This window comes from Lolium rigidum, chromosome 4 (assembly GCF_022539505.1).
Source record: "Lolium rigidum isolate FL_2022 chromosome 4, APGP_CSIRO_Lrig_0.1, whole genome shotgun sequence".
NCBI lineage: Eukaryota > Viridiplantae > Streptophyta > Magnoliopsida > Poales > Poaceae > Lolium > Lolium rigidum.
In genome coordinates, this window is record NC_061511.1 from 148,151,834 (window position 1) to 148,171,599 (window position 19,766).

The 19,766-nt window shown below is 44.3% G+C and overlaps 1 protein-coding gene and 2 long non-coding RNA genes across 3 annotated transcripts; 2 read left to right on the forward strand and 1 right to left on the reverse strand.

The window, feature by feature from the left end:
• Positions 1-5,979: 5,979 nt before the first annotated feature.
• On the forward strand, positions 5,980-6,941 carry LOC124707541. The gene is made up of 3 exons (XR_007004906.1): positions 5,980-6,016; positions 6,254-6,322; positions 6,859-6,941. It is a non-coding gene; the product is annotated as an uncharacterized LOC124707541 (long non-coding RNA).
• Positions 6,942-7,293: 352 nt separating this feature from the next.
• On the forward strand, positions 7,294-9,975 carry LOC124650028. The gene is made up of 3 exons (XR_006986854.1): positions 7,294-7,398; positions 8,299-8,382; positions 9,931-9,975. It is a non-coding gene; the product is annotated as an uncharacterized LOC124650028 (long non-coding RNA).
• Positions 9,976-13,507: 3,532 nt separating this feature from the next.
• Positions 13,508-17,688, reverse strand: LOC124705938 (probable methyltransferase PMT17). Its single transcript, XM_047237619.1, has 6 exons — positions 17,473-17,688; positions 15,900-16,600; positions 15,614-15,824; positions 15,199-15,496; positions 14,651-15,115; positions 13,508-14,045 (listed from the first exon to the last, which is right to left on the reverse strand). The coding sequence occupies exons 2-6, from the start codon at positions 16,593-16,595 to the stop codon at positions 13,820-13,822; spliced, it is 1,896 nt and encodes a 631-aa protein (XP_047093575.1). The 5' UTR covers positions 16,596-16,600; positions 17,473-17,688; the 3' UTR covers positions 13,508-13,819.
• Positions 17,689-19,766: the final 2,078 nt, after the last annotated feature.

A 19,766-nucleotide genomic window follows, 5' to 3' on the forward strand; every position in this document is an offset into this window, starting at 1 on the left:
GACACATTTTCCATTAGTCCCACAACATGGTTCCCCTTGTGAAGACTTTGCAAAGTTCTCATGTTGACATGGGCCAAGCGGCGATGCCACAACCAACCCACATCCGCCTTTCCGAATAGGCACATCGCACTTGTCGTGGTGGTCCCCGAAAAGTCCACCACATACAAGTTATGTTCGCGATACCCAACGAAAGCGACTTTTAGAGTCTTGCTCCACAAGAGGACCACAATATCATTATCAATAAATACGGTGAAACCCATCTTGCCAAGGGCGGAAACGGAAAGCAAATTGTAACCAAGGGTTTTGACAAGCATGACATCCACAAGAGTAATGTTGTGTGCAACCACAACCTTGCCAAAACCCAATACCTCGGATGTAGAATTATCGCCAAAGGAGACGGTGATATGATCTATGTTGGGCCTCAACTCCTTGACGAGGTGCTTGCCGCCGGTCATATGACTTGTACATCCACTATCAAGTACCCATTTTGACCCTCCGGCGGCATAGTCCTACATGAGATCAATTCTTGGATTTAGGTACCCATTTTTCAATGGGTCCTCTTTTGTTAGCAACAAGGGTCTTTGGGACCCAAATAGACCAAGCAACATAACCATCATAAGGACCAACATATTTTGCATAGACATCACCATAATAATAATCTTTAAATAAAACATAGTGAGGGTTATCAATTCCCGCATCATCATCATTAATGATGTTGGCCTTAGGGGCTACATCATTAGTGATAACCTTCTTTTGTGCGGGCTTGGTTTTCTTCTTGTTAGACTTCTTTGCCTTGGCAACATAACCAAGGCCCTCCTTCCCATTGTTTGATCTTTTATTACTCAAAAGATCATCCAAAGACAATTTACTTTGGGGAGAGGAGGCCTTAGCAAGTTCATCCTTTAACCTAGCATTTTCCTCAATAATGTTTGCATGATCACAAGTAGGAGTGGAGGAGCTAGGCACATCATATTTAGCAAGCCTAATTTGAAGTTGCTCATTCGACTTGGAGAGAAGTGAGTATTCACTCTTCAAGGCTTTGTGAGCCTTGTCTAGATCATCTAGGTCCTTCACAAGTTTCTCATGATCAACACCAAATTTGGCTTTTTCCTTTTTAAGCACTTTTGCTTTAGCCCTAGCAAGATCTCTTTCTTTAGTAAGCTCATTAATTTCATCTTGAGGCTCTTCAAGATTTTCTAGCTTCTCTTCAAGAGAAGCTATAGTTTCTTGTCCTTCCTCAAGGGCATTTTTAAGAGCATAAATTTCAAGAGAGTCTTCTCTCTCTATTTGACATTTTTTCTCAAGGGTGTCATTTAGTTGTGCTAGACGAATCATGAGATTTGAAACATGCTTTTTAGTGTCACCTTTCAAGTTAAGAATGAACTCATCAAAGTCAAGCATTTCTTGTTTCACTTTTAGACTAGCATGATCAACCCCTAGGTCATTTGATATGATAGGCATAGTGGGGTTAGGGGAAGATACCTCGGAAGATTTAGCCATGAGGCAACTTTCTTCCTTCAAGTGAATGTCTTCATTGGGGGATTCATTTAGTGATGAAGAGTTGGTGGAGAGAGAAGCAAGAGCAACCAATCCATTTGAAGTTTCATCTTCTTCTTCATCATCATCACCGGAGGTATATTCTTCTTGAGGTGATAGCACAATAGATGTGTCCAAGGAGGACCTAGCCATGAAGCAATGTGCATTCTTGATGTGAGGGTTCTCATTGGGGGATTCAAAGAGAGATGAAGAGGGAATATTGGTGGTGGCAATGGCGGCCACTTCCTTTGAGATTTCTTCTTCATCACAACTACTCTCAACTTCATCGGAAGAATACTCTTCCTTGGTCATGAGCACAATCCTTGAAGGCCTCTTGTCCTTCTTACCCTTGTTGTAGAATTTCTTGTTGGGTGCCTTTGAGACTTTGCCCTTGTCCTTGGGAATGAGCCTTCCACCATGAGTTTCTCTATGCTCATAGGGACAATCGGCTATGAAATGGCGCTTGTCACCACAATTGTAGCACGACCTTGTTTTTGGCCCCGAGCTCTTGAATCCACTTGAGTTGTTTCTCTTGATGTTTTCTTCCTTGGCCTTGGATGGATCAACCCAAAAGGTTTTTGCATGGAATGCCATGTGGTCATTGTAGTGGTATTCCAAATCATCCGGATAGGACATACTCCAAGATGTCCTATATGGTTCTTGAGGGTTCACTTCTTCCACGGAATTGACCACCAAGGCAAGGTTGGTCCCTCTTGACATTCCAATAGCTCGATTGCGAGAATCATGAGAGTTTTTCTCGAGCACCTTGAGAGATTGCAACTCGTGCACCGCTTGTTGAGAAGTGAGAGAGGCAAAGCATTCTCTCCCAACTATAGTCTTGACATCAATGGGTTCAAACGGCATCATGCAGTCAATATACTTATCTTTGATCCAAGCGTCATCAATGTGTTTGGCACCCACATTCCGGAAAGAATCGGCAACGGTGATAAGTCTTCTATACATGACTTCATGATCTTCATCCGGAAGCCTCATGAATCCTTCGGCTTGATTCCGAAGGGCATTATACTTGTTCCTTCTCATGCTTTCACTTCCAATGCAACTAGCGGCGAAACCATCCCAAGCTTCTTTGGCGGTGGAGAAATTCCGAACACGAGACAATTCCTTTTCCCCACACTAGTTTGAATCATATGCAAGGCAATGTCATTGAGTTGATTATCAACCGCTTCTCTTCTAGTAAACTTGTCGGGGTTGAAAGGCTTGAAGCCTTCCACGATGATTCTCCAAAGTTCATTGGAGGCACTGCGAACATGAGAGCGAAACTCAAATTGCCATGTATCGATATCTTTCTCATTGAACTTAGGTGGGTCACCCCGAGTGTTTATATGAGGATGGGGAACCGGAATGTCGGGGGAGAGGAAGGATGGAGGCACATTATGGTAGCTTCCACCCTCACTTGTTGCTCTAGGAGAAGTAGTGGGAAATTTATTATTTTCTAAGTTATCACTCTCCAAGGGTGAGGTAGAGGGGGGTGAGCCCGAAGCACCTCCCTTCTCTAACCCACTCTTGTCCCTTTCCTCTATGACGGGGATGACGGCGGGAGCCCGCGGCAAAAGCTCGGAAATCATTTTTCTCATGCTTTCCATTTGAGCTTCCATGGAGGACCTCAAGGATGTTTCCAACGACTTGAGATCATCCATAGAAACCGGCTTTGGGCTCCTTCCGTAACATTATCGTCTAGCATACTCTTAGGCGGTTAAGCCCGAAATAAGAGCCGAGGCTCTGATACCAATTGAAAGGATCGTATGCCGCACCTAGAGGGGGGGGGGTGAATAGGTGCTAACCAATTTTTAGTTCTTTTTCAATTTAGGCTTGATACAAAGGTAAATTCTCTAGATATGCAACTAAGTGAATTTACCTATATGACAAGGTTAACAACTAAGCAAGATATAGCTATGCAATATATAGGAGATAGAATAGGATAGAGGTAACCGAGAGTGGAGCACGCGGAGACACGGAGATGATTCCCGTAGTTCCCTTCCTTTGCAAGAAGGTACGTCTACGTTTGGAGCAGTGTGGTTGCTACGAAAGCCAAACCAACAACCACGAAGGCTTCACTCAGATCTCCTGTGAGCAACGCCACGAAGGCCTAGCCCACTTCCACTAAGGGATTTCCTCGAGGCGAAAACCGGGCCTTTACAAGGTTCTTGGGGCACACATCCACAACCAAATTGGAGGCTCCCAAATCTGTAACAACACAACAAATCAACAAGAATACATCACAACAACAACTAGGGATCCAAAGAGGAACACTAGCAAGGGGGGCCCTCAATCATATGAGGGGGAAATGAAAAACGCTTCGGTGAGGATGTAGATCGGGGTCTTCTCCTTCGATTCTCCAAAGTACAAGGGATTTGGGTGGTTGAGGGAGGAGATCCGGCTATTTTGGTGTTCTTGGTGGCTCAGCAATGGTGGAAGAAGATCTTAGGGTTTGAGTAGGGGAAGGGGGCTATTTATACCCCACCAACTTTTCTGCCCGTTGGAGGAGAAACGTCGGCAGTGCCGGCCTTGAGACGCCGGCAGTGACGGCCAACTTTCTGAATCAGCAGGTCGACAGGCAGGCCGGCAGTGCCTGGCCAGAATCACCGGCAGTGCCGGGGTGCAGCCACCGGCAGTGCCGGCCTGCAACCACCGGTAGTGCCGGGGTGCACCCACCGGCAGTGCCGGCCCAGTATCGCCGGCAGTGCCGGCCTGAGACAGACTTCAGCTTCTTCTTCTTCTTTTCTTCCTTTTTGAGTGGGTCGAGATTTACCCGTGGTATCTTTTCTATATCTGTAATCCACTTAGCACATAGTTAAATTATCACCGGTGTTGTTAACAAACACACAAAACCTCAAGGATCATGAAATATTCTTTCAACTGCGAGACGGGATCCCCAACCTCCCGCCGCCGGAGCGGCCGACGGAGGCGGGGATCCGGCGAATCGACGGTGGCTTAGTGGATTGGCTGGCGGGATCCAGAAAATCGCCCCTGCTGCAGTGACGGTAGGAGGAAAGCGTCCAGGCTCGCCTTTTTGCTACCACAGTTGTGCACATAAGAATTACATGGGCAGAAAAAGGAATCGGTTGTAATACATGAACCTTGATGATGTCATCTGACCAAGAAGTGGCCACGTCCATATTTTAAGCTCTGGTTGGAAAAGGAAGTCACAAATTGTTGCTTATGTTGTTTTCTTTTTCATCTTTGTTATATTCGGTCTTTGTTTTTTTCCTGTTGGGCAATATATTTTCTTTTGGACTTCAATCGCGTACCAATGCTTTTCAAGAAACAATGGTTTCGTAGTTGGTTGTTAGGCGGGGATATACTTGAATTTTCACTTTGAAATTAACACATTTTTATTTATTCAGTACTGGTTTTGTGAATTGCTTCTTCTACCAAGGAAACAACTTTATGGGTATCTAACGTTGTATATGATGCCCCCCATAGGGGGCCTCACAGAGATCAGCGCATGTGAACCGTTGATTCATTTTTACCAGCAAATCTTGGCCGTGCAAAATTTTCACTGTGTCATCCAGGGAGCGAGGCCCTCGCCGCGGATCCGCATTATATCCATGGGTCACATAAGCCCGCCCGGCCCAGGCAAACCCTCGAGCCTCGTCCTCCTCTCCGCGCGATGGCTCCCGCCGCCACCCCGCAGCCGTCGGTCTCCTCTCCGGTCCTGCACCGCCTCTGTTGATTTTCCCAAACGGCGCGCCTGCCCGCCCTCGTCCCCGTCGCAGCACGCCGCCGCGCTATGGGAGGAGCGACCGCGTGCCTGAGCGTCGGTGGCGGCGAGCGCGCGCCTGGGCATCGGCGGCGGCTACAAGCGTGTGCCTGGGCGTCGGTGGAGGTGACCGAGCGTGTGGGCGTCGGCGGAGGCGGCAAGCGCGCGTCTGGGCCAGGAGGAGCGGAAGGCCGCCACAGAGGAGCGGAAGGCCCCTCGTGGTGCTCCTTCCCCAATCCCTCTTCATCCTCACACAGCCGCCACCGTCCTTGTCCTCCACCCCCTCCCCTCCTCCTCCCTGTTGGGTTTCTTATTGTTCCTCGCTGCCAATCTCCTCCTCGAGGTGGTGTGCTCGCTCACCTCGGTGTTCGTCCGCTCCGACGAGGCAGGGACGTGGGCGTCGGCCACGGCCGTTCTCAGAGGCGGGCTGGACATGGCGGTTCCTCATCCAATCCCCTCCCATCTTGGGTTAGAACCCTAGCCTCTCCAATCCCCTGATGGGTCTCCACCCATTCCTCTCCCTCTCCACTCCATCTCATGATTGAATCGCCGCCGCCGCTCAATATCCTCATCCAGCCGAGGTTGCCGTGCCTCCGTCGCTGGGAGGAAGCACATGGAAGCGGTAGATTGATGAGGGGATCGGAGCGGGTAGAAGTGTGTCCGCTGCAGGCGCTGCAGCTTGATGGTTCTCGCAAGGCGACGCTACCGCTCTTCGAGCTGTTGTTCATCTCATCCACAGCTCCACCCAACAATGGCTAGGTACTTCTCTCTCATCACGTTATTTTTTCATCCTTTATTTCCTGGTGCATCAAGTTATAGTTCGGGTGACACGTTGCTGCTAGAGCAGGAGATGGGAAGTCTCCGTATTTGTGGACCATAATATTCAGTGGGTTATGAAACTTATGATTCAGTTGAAAGTTTCCCTCACCATTTCTTAGTGAAGTCTTCATATTTGTACCCCTGATTCTTCAAAATGGCATTTTTTTACTCCTGCAGAAGAAGTGTGGTCTTAAGCACCGCCAAGATGATGAAATCTACAGACGTGGAACTCTATCGATATTTGTGGTAATAAGTTTAGATGGCATTTTGTAGCCTGACATCCGCGCTCTTACGTTTTGGTTTATCTTGATATTCTTTTGCGTGGATTCTGAAATTGTATTAGCGTTCAAATACCTTGGAAAAGGCCACTAGAGCTGCACATCTGCAATTTGTTCCTTACAAAATGTACTGTAGAAACAAGCTACAGAACTCAGTTCTACCACTATAGGCAGATAATCCCAAGTTTCGCAAAGAGAAATAGAAGGAAATGCATTGGTGAGTGTGGTGTACACAATTTGATACAACTTCGCATGAGTACAATCATTAATGCATTAGTGGGATGTACCCAATTCCTCAACTATTGGTTTTGTACATTCATGTATATCATCTAAAATAGGAAATACATCTATTTATTTAGTGCCAAATGACAATCTATACCACAAATAGGGTTTGCATTGCTGGATAAATGCAGGATAGTTTAGCAGGCTTATGGAAGAAGAAATGTTTATCTTGAATCTACTTGATTGTTCTCTTTCTAATGCATGTAATTTATCCCTGATCAGAATGCTTGGCGCCATGTATAAGAGTACTGAGCTACGAAGCGGGCACAACTGTTCTCCATGGCGGCGGCAAGGGGCCAGCTAATGGGATGCTGGACAAGATTGAAAGACCTAAACCTACATGAACATCTTCTCCATTTGATTTATTAGCCTCCAGGTCAGTACAGATTCGATTTGTTTTCCTTCGTTTGATCTTGCATTTATTGGTTCAGAAATATGGCTTCTGCTGTGATGTATATATTTGAACTAGACATGAACTAAACTAGCTATGCTTGTCATGGGATCCTGACATTAGACATAATACATGAATGCTTAAAATTTTATCTTGCAGATGCATGTTATCACATTTTGGTGTTTTGATTGACCATAAATAAAGAATCAACGACCATTTGTTTCAGCAGTAAGCTCTCTTATTTCGTTCTTTTTGGTGTCCAGGTGGGTTACAGTATTCCTACTTAATATTGTGCCACGTGAAGGTTGTTTGTGCTTGAGCATAAGATTTCTCTCTTTTCGTATCTGAATATTCCCTTATGATATCTGATGGTAAGTATCATTTTGTTCTTGGCTACATGCACAACTTCATAGTCTTTTCGGTAGTCTATGTTAGATTTTTGGTCGCCGTTTTCTTGTTGGTTTCCCCGCAATGGAGATGGCATCGTCTGCAATAAGTGATCTTCGGCCTTTCGTTCGACGACGAGATCTCCTTCCCGACGTCAATGGTGGTGCTGAAAGATTACAATTATCTAGGTATGGGTGTTCAGATCTTACTTCGCCAGATCGATCTTGGATCTTTTCTCATGGTTGCCGCGAGGAGGATTATCCTCGCAGTTCTTGTCCCGGTTGCTACGTCCTCGACAATGGTGATTCATATTCTCGGCTCTCCATCAACGTCGACAAGGCAGATCGGTTTTTATTCCCTGACATACTGGTGTTGGTACTCTTGCCGATGTTGATTGACTACTTTAATGGTTGCGCGCGTGCACGCAGCCTTGGCATTGCGGCTCAAATTAAAATTATGGGAGAACCTTCGTTGGTATTTACAGGTCTATGGTTTGTTATCTATCTTTGGCTGCCTTCAGAAAAGTACAAGATTATGTCTTGGAAGAAGAAAGAGTTTGAAGACCTCGAAGATTTGCTAGTATCTTTTAGACTTTATTTTGTAATCGCTGGAGACAGCTCGTGTATCTCTACCATGTACTATTTATTATTATGAATATATGTGGTATTGATTGTCAAAAAAAAAAACTTCATAGGCAATTGATCATGCAGTATTATAAGTAGAAATTATATGTGCCATACCCTGCTGTAATCACGATGTAGCTTTATTACCTATTGAGGTAGATATTTTTCCAACTTCACCCAGAAATTAAGGATCTGAAATGAAGTTTTTAAGGGAAAAGGTGTTGTGATTTATAGAAATTACTACTTGCATTGGTATAACAGGTTCGAGTGTGCTGGGAGAAGATTTCTGGCAACATATATGCAATGAAATGGCTGAAGAAGCCTGATGTAGTTAAGAGGGGTCAAGTAAGATGGCTCCTATTGTTCCCATTTTATCTTTGTTTGAGTAATGCTAAAAGTTTCTTATCAGTTAATCCATGTCTTCAGGTCATATACTTTGAGCAACACATAACACGTATGAGGTTTTCAGTTATTGACTCTGTCTAATGCAGTATGCTTAATCTGGAAAAGTTACCCCCTATTCCTTCTCATGTGTAAATATATGAGAGGAGTGATTCTAATCTGACATGATGTTTTGAATGGTAGAAAGATCAGTACCGGCTGATTGGGTTTCCAATGTTTGCTTGTATACATAGTAGCATCCTTTTCCTGATAGGGTTATGCCATAAGTAGCAATTTTGCAGAGCGTAAACCACTGGTGAGACACAAGTAACCAGGAGTCTCAGTGTGCAGTGTGCACTTATTTCTTCAACAAAACATGCGCAATGTTACCAATTATTTTGTCTTTAGCAGAACAATAATGCCATGGTCCTGCTTCATGTACCTAGCATCCTCTAGAAACAACCCATATTTATTTACATGGTTAATTGTTGGTTAGTGGCGATCAGGAAACAGTGAAGGGTTTGGTTCCACCTTAGACCGGTTGATCTTTTCTTTCTTTTCTTCCAAGGAATCTGTACCGTTCATTTAACAAATGTCTCATTATACCTTACAAAGGCATTATTTGCTAAATATTTCTTATTTACATGATATGTTATCATTAGTGAGCTGGCATTGGTACTTTGTTACCTATATATGTCTAGAGAAAATCCTATTTACATTAGTTTATTTTTGTTTTTTCATGTCTGCTTAACCACTCTACTGTTGCTGGCATAGCCGGATCTAACAAATATGATGGTTGGCTGGTTCTTTCTAAAATTTCCTTCTTTTTTTGCACTTCGGAATATACAATAAGATCAGTTTTTCAACTTCCATTTTGTTGTTTTAATATGGCATATTAGGTGGGAGTGCGCATACCTGAAAATTGATACTGCAAACCGCATGTTGTATGCCAATGGCATAATATCCTTCTATTTCAATGGAAAATCTGTTGTTCTTTGTTTCTGCTCCAATATATGTTATAAAGTATCTAATATTTGACCTGTAAGTAGTATTTTTCACGTCCTTTGTATTTACCCACTATTAATTTTCTACAGTTCTCTTCCACCTTCTGCATCTTAAGCATCTTTTAGCAAACCAGTTTTCATCATCATGTAGATCTTTCTCTAAATCTTTCGCGTGAAAAGATTTTTCTCTAAATCATGTGATGCATTTTCAGGTATGAGCACCAAACGAAATAATCACAAAGTAGAAAATACCATGTCATTTCATTGAGCACTAACTCAGTGTGTGTACTGCAGAATTGTGATATTGGGACATCCATGTCAATTTGGTATTTACTTTACATCGGCCCATTATTGAGCTTGTGATGCTCGTATTACTGAACAGACATTTGCCTCTACTGTTTCGTTTTGTTAAACACAACTATAAATAAGATGGACGTCTGCAAGAATAAGCTTTATTTTATCTCCTTCCTTGAATTTTCTCTTCTCACCTATGATTTCTCTTTTGCAGTACATGCTTCGGTCCTATGAAATGTTTCCTTGGGATGTAGTTGAGCCTGCAGAGCATGCTGGTAATAACTCGATTTGAGGAAGGGGCTAGAACATTCATACAGTGAGAGTGTTCCTTAACATTGTGATAAGCATATAGACTGAATAAAAAACTTCTTTGAAAGCAAACTTAACATTCTCAGTTTGGACTAGGTTTCACCTTTTCTAATATGTTCATCTGCAAATCCATTGTTGGATGGTGGATAACTTTTTCATTTTTATAAATTTCTTCAGCTACATACAACGAATGAGCTCTGGAAGTTTCAGCAATTTCAGAAAAACTAAGGTCAGTACTTCCTCTTTTTTTCTTTGTCTTTTTCTAAATATTTGACAATGAACCCTTTTTTGATTAAACATTACTAAAAAAATATGTTGCTCATTATCTGAATGGATGGCCTTTGGATGCTTTGTCTTTGATGGATTTTTAGTTTAAGTACTCAACATTTCACGTGCCTTCCCCTATTAGTGGCGGTGAACCAGAAAACCCATTAGCAACTACACGGAAGTAAAAAAGGAGAGGAGTGAAAATACTTAGGAGCTGGGCTGTTTTAGGCGTGATTTGTTTTGAATTTTCTAATTTTCCTTTCATACGGTCAACTTCACCACCTGTCCCCATATCGGTAGATCTTACAAAGGAAGAATCCTATTATTTTGTATGCTATAATTCTCCATTTGTAAGATCTACCGAAGGGTGAAAATATACGATTTGCTACTAAGAAAAATATACTATTACTATTATTTTGTATGTTATAATTCACTGGATTATTTTACCTTTCTTCTTTATATATTTCCTTCACTTGCTTGTACATGTTTCAAGATGGGAAGTACCTCGGCTCGCGTGGTAAGGTGTTGGCGTGGCTGCTCCCTGATATGCGGCGACTAGCAGATCCATGTCCAGTATGAGCTCCTCCTCCTTTTGTTCATGGCAGCCCGTGACTCCATGAACATTCTCCATCCCTGTTCTATAACACATATTTGTTTGATGTTGCCAACAGATCGATGATTACCCCTTTGTCTAACTCTGCTTATGAGAAGAGATATATATGATGTAGGGAATTAAGTTACACCCTTGTCTTGTGATATATATTACTAAAACCTGATATGACTTAGGATGCACGCCTGAAGGGACTATACATACATGGTTTCAGGCTTTTTCGGTGTATTAGTTTAGGGCACTATTTTCCCAACCTTTTCTGGTGTATAATGCCCTTCTTTTGTTTGTTTTAATTCTCTATCCTTGTCATATGCATACACTGAGAAGTTCTTCGCGGTTGGTAACCGTTTAGATTATCGAGTACATGTTTAATATTATCTCCTTCGTTTGCTTTGAGATTAATATTTCTATGCTAGACCATGCTATTTAGTCCTATTTATTGGCACTAATTGTTATATTGGATGCAGTCCATGGATCAACTAATTGGTGCAACGGATTTCTATTTTGTAGATGTTAGGCGGTGGTTTTCGAGGAATCCAAATAACCTGGGGTTGTTTTCAGATTTGGCGAGCATCCGGAAGAGGATAGTGATGAAGTCTTCAAGGTCCAGTTAATTGCATTACTCGTGTTGTGGATGTCAAGGTATTATCAGTTTAGATTGCTTTTCATGCCGTAATGCTAATAAGACACTATCTTAAGATTCCTAACTCACATTTCATTTTTTAAAATTTTCTAGCTGCTATTTCTTCCAGGTCTTGGGTGGGATGAATGGGTAAGATGGAGAGTATCACAAAATTTCCATTCTTTCCACTCACTTTGTTTCCTCACCAGTGTTGCTTTATACTGGAGGACATTCATAGCTCGTCTAAAGAAGTTGTTCTCTTTATTCTTTCATTATCTTAAGAACAAAACTAGGGAAGTGCAGATGAATACAATATCTTTGTTTCTTCTTTCCTGTTTGAGTAGTCATCCCTTACTGATTAAACAACCTACTTTCCTTTTTAGTGGTTCTTTGTGCCCATTTCTCTCTAGGTGCTTAATGATTTCTTTTTGGTTGTAGTTCATTTGCCAATTTTTGTAGATTTTTTTTATTATAAACATGGTTTGAAGATTTTGCATACCACTATATTAGAAATTTCTCCTCATCATTAATTTTCTGAATATCTCTACTATAGATGTTGTTTGATCTCCTTCCAACATGTCCCAAGAGTGGGTTCTCATGTTCAGCACATTTCGGTATGTTCATCATTTAGAGCCTCTAAAGGTTATTCAAATTACCACTTTAGTTATTTTATAGACATTTTATTTTATACGGAGATGTAGTTATATGAAGTAAAGTATAATTATTCATTGCACTACATATGTTAACACTGCCATATTTTCTAATTCTCCAACTTAGCTATGATAATTTAGGTGTTGGATGTCTATCTAAACTGTAATTTTATTTAAATTATTATTCAATTGGTGATATATGCTAATTTATCATATACATGTTTTCGATGTCTATTCGAGACCGACAAGCACCTAGGTTGGATGGCACCTGTAGCCGAGCGATAAAGCCGGTGCTAATTTAGCTACTATCATTGCATTGGCCACTTCCACTACACCGAGGACCGATGTCGCCCACCTTCCCTATCATGTCACAATAGTTATTGTCGATCATGTTCTTCCGTTCAATGTACCCGTTAAGAATGTACTTTTTAGAATCTGGCTGATTCCTCAAATATTTGGGAAGTGTGCTCGATGATGAATTAATGTATGTTATAAATGGTTGTGTCTGCTTGATGATGAATTAATGTATGGTATAGATGGTTGTGCCTTATCTATGATCTTGGGCTGAAAATGAGAACAATCACGTTGAGTATTTCCTCCATCACCTGCATTTGGAATTTCCTTCGATTCACTACATTTTGTAAGTCCTAATAAAAGTATAACCACTTTTCTACCTATACACGAATCACACGGGATCGTGCGCCAAGGCGCACATCAAAATCTAGTCAATTGTAATAGGTAGAGGGCACACTATGGAAAGGAGCGGATAAAAAGCGTAGGCGCTAGGGCATGGCAGCGCAACCCAGAGAGAATCGGTGGTGGGCCCTAGCAATCTGCCACGTGGCACCAAAATATGGGAGTTGTCATCCACACTATGCTGTAAAATCTGATGGTTCAGGATGATGTTGGAAGAATAAATTGCTCAAATTAGATCCTTATAGTTTGCCTTTCTTTTAAATTTTCTAAAAGGCACAGTTCGCTAAACGGCTATTCATTTGCTGTATGGGCAAAATCCTATGAATGGTACTGAACATTTTGTCAATGGGCTGAGCAATGGGCCATCATTCTCTCATGTTCTGGTTCCAGGTTCCGAAATTTTAACCACACAAAACCTCCCCTAAAAAAAACCACACAAAACCCTGATGAGAATCTTATACTAAGAAAAAAAAAACACTGAATGTGCAAATGACAACAGCTACATATTTCAAAAAAAATACATAATACAATAGGATGGAAATGAAAGATACGCGGATTCTGCAACAAGAAACACGAAATAGTTCCTTGCATGAACTGAGTCGACAACCGTAAGCGCTACATACGCAAACCCAGTAAATACCTATTCCAGTTAAGCTTAATATATAGTAACAATGTCTGCTCGATGCCATCATATATTACAAGCTAAAACATCTATGCTCTGCTCGATGTATGAAACTGCCCACATAAGACCTAGATACCTATAAGATCTGCACTTCTTCCCTGCCTGCAACCAGCTCCTTTAATTTTTTCAATTTCCATCGGAACTACAAAGAATTGGGCAAAAAAGTGAAAGAAACGAGTGACCAACCGGTCACATACTACTACACTGAGATGGCGAACCTCTGACACCATCATCAGGGCTGGTAACCCCAGAAGCCGTTTCAGAGAGCTAGCTGTGCTCTGATGGGTCGGCCGTCCAGTATGTCTTGACCGCCACCAGGACCTTCTCCGGGTTGAAGGGCCCGTCCTCATGATCCAGGATGCGGCTCTCCCACCGCATCCGCTTGCTGATGGCCTGGACCTTGGTCAGGACGTCGACCGTGTCACGGATGATCGCGGTGCCCTCCGGCCTCAGTATCCTATCCATCTCCAGGAGGATGTCGGTTATATCACACCTGCAAAGTTCAGGAAATGCGTGTTGTTCAAAGTCTGTATAGTATTGTGTTTGTTACAGTCACAGTTCTCCACCCAATGCGTCCACAGTTCTGACATAGGAACTAATGCGATAAGGCAGGACCAGGTGTCAGCAAGATTGTGCATTGGTTGAATGCATCACAATGTGCTTTCAAAATTGCATATAGTAGTATATGTCAAGCATTCAAACCATGATCTTACATTACAGACTTGCAGACAGTATTAACAGCAAACTATACTGTCGTGGTCATACAGTCCTCAAGGGCAAAGTAATGATCTCCATTTACTTTCATTTATTACTAGGCTGTGCTCCTGTTCCCCTTTTTCAAGTCTATCAATTAATATACCGTGAACATGGTTCTGCTTAAGTCTGTCGCATAACTTATTTTGAGTTCACTCTATCTGGGTTTCATCTGGAAAATTATACAGACTAAAATATCATCTCATAATCAGTAACAAACTAGGCAAAAGAACTAAAACAATTTGAAGAGCCAACCATGATGGAACAATAGAACAAAATGTAAGTAAATAAAAATGATAAAAGAATCACTAACTTCAAAAATACAGAAACATAGAAGTTTCTTACCTGTCCTGGTAGATGCTAAACAAATTGTCAGCGTGCAAAAGGTCGTAGGTTCTCGGATACGTTGAGAAAGCTTCGCACCAGTCTTGGTACGTCCCGATAAATCCCCGCTCATAAATTGCTCCAAGGGTGTCTTTATCTGAATTAACTGGAACAACGTTCATCACCCACACAGGGTACTTGATTAAGGAAGCAGCAAAACCACCCAAGTTCGCATTCATGTCCATCACATTTCTGTACCTCCCCTCTGCTATGGGTGTGGTCCGTTTATAGTACGCCAACCTCTTCTCCCACAACTTCTTGTCCTCCTCAAACTTCTTTCCATCTATCCCTGGAATTGTACCCCTCTTAACCCTTGGGGGGACTGTGAAGGCTCTCTCTGGCCATTTCTCAACATCTCCACCAGCGATTGAACCCTGGTTACTTACTTCAGGCAATGGAGTAAGACAGGATTCCATCTTCTTGTACCTATACAGAACAGGCAGATAACAGTTCAGAGAAAGGCACACAGATATGTATCAGGCTATTCTATCCTTGCAACAATTTAGTACCAGGCAGCATCAGGATTGTCACTCTTGCAGATATGGGGTATCTTGAACTTCTTTTTGATGTTGGCACACTCTAGGTGGTTCTTAGGCTTCTGCCAGATGGAGAGATCCTCCTTCTCAGCCACCTTATTCCAGCAAAGGCTCCTCGCAACATCCTCAATCTTATCTTGCTCTTGCTTCAGGTTTTCCTCGGTCCTCTGCCACCCATTGTGGTGCGTCTTCCAGTTGATTGGAGGGCCAGAGAGAATCCAGTAGCCCCCTGGCCTTAGAACTCTATCGACTTCAGCTAGGTACAGTCCATCTAACAAATTAATTTATAACACCAGTTAATTAGGCAGTTCACTTTTACGTAAGAACAGCTTGAAAAGCTGAGTATAAGCTACATATTGGATAAATTTCAGATGCATGAAGTGCTCACCATGTCCTCCCCATGGAATCAGACAACGCGAACAATGAGCCATATCAAATGCCCTAGACGGGTAAGGTAATCGTTGTGTCCCCATCACACCAAGGATGGCAGGGACACCGCGCTCCAGTGCGAATTGTACTTGAGCTTCGTGCGTGTCCCTTGGTGCAAATGACATTGCAATTATATTCCTCTTCAGCAAGTAAGCCCCCCAGCTAGCAACCTTCAACAATACAAGGTCATGAGCAAACATAACGACATAAAGAAACCTGAGGCCAGAAGGTCATTCTTTCCTTACCCCGCAGCCTGTGTCAATTGCCGTCCTGATCTTCCCATCCGACAACGGGATGAACTTAGCAATGTCATCAATGTACGCATCAGCACCATGTGGAAACATAGTGCCACCACCTGGGAACCGAAACTTGTTTCCCTCCACTTGGATCCAGTTCTGCACAGCCTTCTCAATGCTGAGCTCCTTGTGAGGGATATTGTCAAACCAAGCAAAGTCCCTGCTCTGCGGCCACTTGAAGGGGTTCTTGTACTTTGGTGGAGCTGGAATGAGGCACCGGATCTGCTCATCCTTTTCTGGGCAGTGCCTCTCTCGGTATATCAGCATATTCCTATCAAACCTCCGACCTCGTGGACGGTCCTCACACGGCGTGTACTCACTGAAATTGAGTGAGCACACCGGGAACTGCTGCACCACAGCCTCCGTGTCACTGAGATTCAGTTGGTGGTGCGCATCAAAATCGAGCGCATTTTCAGACGCAGACCCAAAAGATGGCACCGAGCCATCTTTCTGCGCCACGGGGTCGCAATCAACTCGGCTGATTGCTGAATCGCCCATGGGCTTTGGCATGGTGGTGTTCTGCCATGCGCCGAGGACGTAGAAGGCAACGCAGAGGCCGCTCACCACGAGAATATAGGTGAGACGCTGCTTCTTGGATTCTTGCAGGTGCTGGGCCTTAGGTGATGCGGGGTAATCTTTAGCCATGGCTCCTGCAAGTTTGAAGAACCAGTGGGTGAGATGTTGGTACATGGGTTTAACTAAATTCAGCTCAACTATTTACAAAGGGTTCCCAGAATTAAAGACTAGATGAATAAAATTGACGAATTTAGGCAATATATGCAGCTGTTACTGGGTTACGGCTGAAAATGGAAGTTGAAATCATGTGGGAAGCTTCAAAATTGTTACATGGAGAAATTGGAGTTGCCCAGTAAACACATTAATTTTGCTATCAACAGCAAAAAATAATCATGAGCTATGAGCATTTGAAATTCAGCATGTTCTACTATAATAGCATATTGACTATAAATTGTTGTATGTGAATCTGTCAAAATAGTACTAGATCATGTTAAATCTTTCCACGAAAAGGAAGGTAACAGGTCGGATTTCTTTAGTCTGAATCCTAAACAAACCACAAAGCTTACACCCGACCAATTGTCGGTGCAGTAGTTCAGATCCCACGCCTCACATAAGAACGCACATATAGCATCCAACAGAGCAGTAGGAAGAAAAGTTTGCCGACAAGAACCTCAGGTGATGAGGACAAATTATCACTACAATTAAGCTACACACACAGAAGGGGAGAAACCTATACAGTGGCACAGATGTGCGCTTCTTGCTAATGGCGAGAAGAGAGAACTGGATGGAGGGGAAAGACGGTAAGTACGCAGTAAAGATTCGACGCGGAAGGGCTCAGCGGGAGCTACTACATGATAAGGGACAACAAAGCACCAGACAGGAGAAATCCAAAATTCTTACTCACAAAATGGCAAAGCAGAGCTACCAGACCTACGGATCCACTCACCGACACCACTCCAAGAAACAGCATAGAGCAAGAAGCAAAGCAAAGCTAGTAGCAGCAGACCTGTAAAGAAGCCACCTCAGGAGGAGCGCACCGAGCCGAGAAGAAGAAGGAGCAGCGACCACCACCCTCTCCGTCTCCGGTCGAAGCTCCAAGGGCTATTTATGCGAGCTCTGCAACAATGGCGAGGGGGGGAAGGCGGTGAGCACTCGAGCAGATGGGAGGGAGTGAAGTGGCGTGATGCCGAACACGCTCACATGTCAGAAGCAGCCCCCCCTGCTGCTGCTACCCCACCACCCTCTCCCATAAATAAAGAGGTGTGGAATGGAGGCCACCACCACTCCCACAGTGCAGAAAGATCATGCCGACACTGGAATAAGAAAATAATTTCTGCCTTGTCCTTGCTCACGTTAATGGCACTGGGCAAATGGCTATGGAGCCCCAGCGGATTTTGGTCTGTGGAATCAATGGATTCTTTTTTGGTCCTTGCGGTTAGGCCGCTTGCACATATCTTGGCGTGCCACTTCAGGTGTCGCGGTGGACTTGGAAAATTGCTGGTTTATTATTGGTTTCTGAACGATCTTGGACATTTGGAGAATCTAATCTGGATATATGCGTTTCTGTTACAGGTCTTGGGAAACAAGAACCAATCAGGTCCTGTTTTCGTGCTATCCTAATGCTTCCGCGCAACCACTCAGGCCTCCCTATTGGCAATTTTTTTTGAGAGCAACCACATATTTTATTAATCGAAAATCAAGTTACATGAAATAATATATATGAAAACTAAAAGACAAATCGGGATAAAATGATTATCTTGAATTTGCAGATAAAATCCTAAAAGATCGAGAAATACAAAACGATCCTTAGAGTTTTCTGCAACCACCATAGCCAGCCGCCGCCGTCTAATTCCACCGCCAAAACGAACGCAAGAAGAGACGCCGAGCCTCCACCATTGCAAGATCCAAAAAAGCACCATCGCCAACGAGGCTTTGTGAGTCGATGAACAGGCCTGCTGCAAGCAGCGAGGCACATGTCGTTGTGGCACGTCGACCGGGGGACGTCCCCGTGCTGTCTTGGACCAAGATACGCCGCCTCCCATCGACGAAGTCGGAGAAGAACGACATATCCACCACCTCCGGACCAACATCTTCGCTCCAGAAGAACCACCTCGCCCCGACCCCCAGCGTCGTCGTGGACAACGACAGTGACACGTCGAGAAACAGATCTCGCCAGATCTGAAGAACGGCGAGAAGACCAAGCTGCCGACCTAAAAGATCGACAAGTACACTTTGCCAACAACACCGAGACACCGCCGTGAAGGTCGCCGCCGGTGTGGGAGTGGAGTTGAGGCAGATTTATTTGCCCAGACGCCGCTCCCACCACCCCAACGACGCACCACAACAGATAAGCCCTAACTACAAAACGGAGGAGGAACGAGGTCCCCTCCCCCTCCTGCCGCCGGAGCGGCAAGCGGAAGAAGAGGGGCCCAGATCTCACGCCGGTGGAGATGGGATATGGCTGCCCGCCGTCTGGGAGATGGGAGAGAGAGCAGGGGCAAAGCGGTTCGTACCCAGGAGTCCCCTATTGGCTATTCGTGCTAAGATTTTAAACAGAAGGCTCGACGAGCCCAGCTTTGAATTAACAAAGCCATCAACCGGCCAGGAATACAAGGTAGCACGCAGCAAAGAAAAAGAAGAAAAAAGAAAAAACTGGGGACACCGACTAGAGATACAAGCCCGGGTGGTGAAGAGCTAAAGCCTACAACAAAGGAACAGGCGGACCGGGGCTAGGCCCTAAACTACGGGTTCGCCGAGAACGCCCAAGACTTCGACAAAACACCGGCGGCTCCCCGAGACGCCACTCCGCGGATCCGAAACCATGCGGGACTAGCACACCGAGCAGCATTTCGAACGAGAGGACCACCAACACCCCGAGAGGCGGCTAACTACGCTAGTGAAGCCGGCGAACCTCCGAGAGCTCAAAGGGGGAAACTTCATGACGAGCGCCTCCGGGAAGGAAAATGGCGCTCGCGAGCGTCATCGTTGTCGGCACTGGACCAGGCCGTGCGGTTCTTTCGCGGAGCTTCGGCACCCACCCCAAGAGAACTCCTAAGTCTCAGCGCATGCCATCACGACAAACCACCAGCTGCTGAGGAACACCGGGGTGCCTCCTGCCACGACGCACCCACAGACAGCCACCCTAGGCTCGGGAATGGCCGGGCAAAGGGGAGACACACCGTCTATATGAAGCCGGGTACTGCATGACGCATGGCCTCAACGAAAGGGGCTTCGAGGAGGAGCTCGGAGGATCGCTAGTAACTAGGGTAGCAGACAAAACCCGAGGGCGAGGCAACCGGC